Source organism: Eurypyga helias, unplaced genomic scaffold (genome assembly GCF_000690775.1).
Source record: "Eurypyga helias isolate BGI_N326 unplaced genomic scaffold, ASM69077v1 scaffold48929, whole genome shotgun sequence".
In the NCBI taxonomy this organism is placed as follows: Eukaryota; Metazoa; Chordata; class Aves; order Eurypygiformes; family Eurypygidae; genus Eurypyga; species Eurypyga helias.
The window spans coordinates 1-562 of record NW_010273574.1 but is presented as its reverse complement, the minus strand read 5'-3'; the positions used below and the strand labels follow the sequence as shown (position 1 = coordinate 562).

The 562-nt window shown below is 69.4% G+C and overlaps 1 protein-coding gene across 1 annotated transcript; it reads left to right on the top strand.

Moving 5' to 3' along the window:
• Positions 1-287: 287 nt before the first annotated feature.
• Positions 288-556, top strand: LOC104503562 (class II histocompatibility antigen, B-L beta chain; the record flags this gene model as incomplete). Its single annotated transcript, XM_010159513.1, has 1 exon — positions 288-556. A coding segment is annotated over one exon (269 nt), but the record flags the coding sequence as incomplete, so codon positions are not given.
• Positions 557-562: the final 6 nt, after the last annotated feature.

Here is a 562-nt window from a genome sequence, read left to right as displayed (position 1 = left end):
GTCGGGCCGGCTGCTCCCCTCGGGAGTTGGGAATCCCCTACAACCCCTCCCCCTTTATTCAGGGTGGGGCAGCGGGAATGTGTGGGGCTGACGGGGTCGTCCTGGGCAGCTCCCTGGAAGGATCTTCCCCCGCAATTGCCCGGCCCTCGCGTTCCGGAGCCCAACTCTGTTCCGCGGGAGAGCGTCTCCGTGCCGCTCCAACCGAAGCCCCCGCGGGGGCGTCCCCGAGCCCGGCCGGGTGGTCTCGGCGCTCCCTCCACCCCGTCCCCACTCCCGCTCTCCCCCAGTTCGCCCCGAGGTGGAAATCTACCCCATGGAGTCGAGCTCCCTGCCCCAGACCGACCGGCTGGTGTGCGCCGTGATGGATTTCTACCCCGCGGACATCGAGGTGAAGTGGTTCCGCAACGGGCAGGAGGAGACGGAGCGCGTGGTGTCCACGGACGTGATGCAGAACGGAGACTGGACCTACCAGGTGCTGGTGCTGCTGGAAACCAGCCCGCGGCGCGGGGACACCTACGCCTGCCGGGTGGAGCACGTCAGCCTGGAGCACCCCCTCACCCGG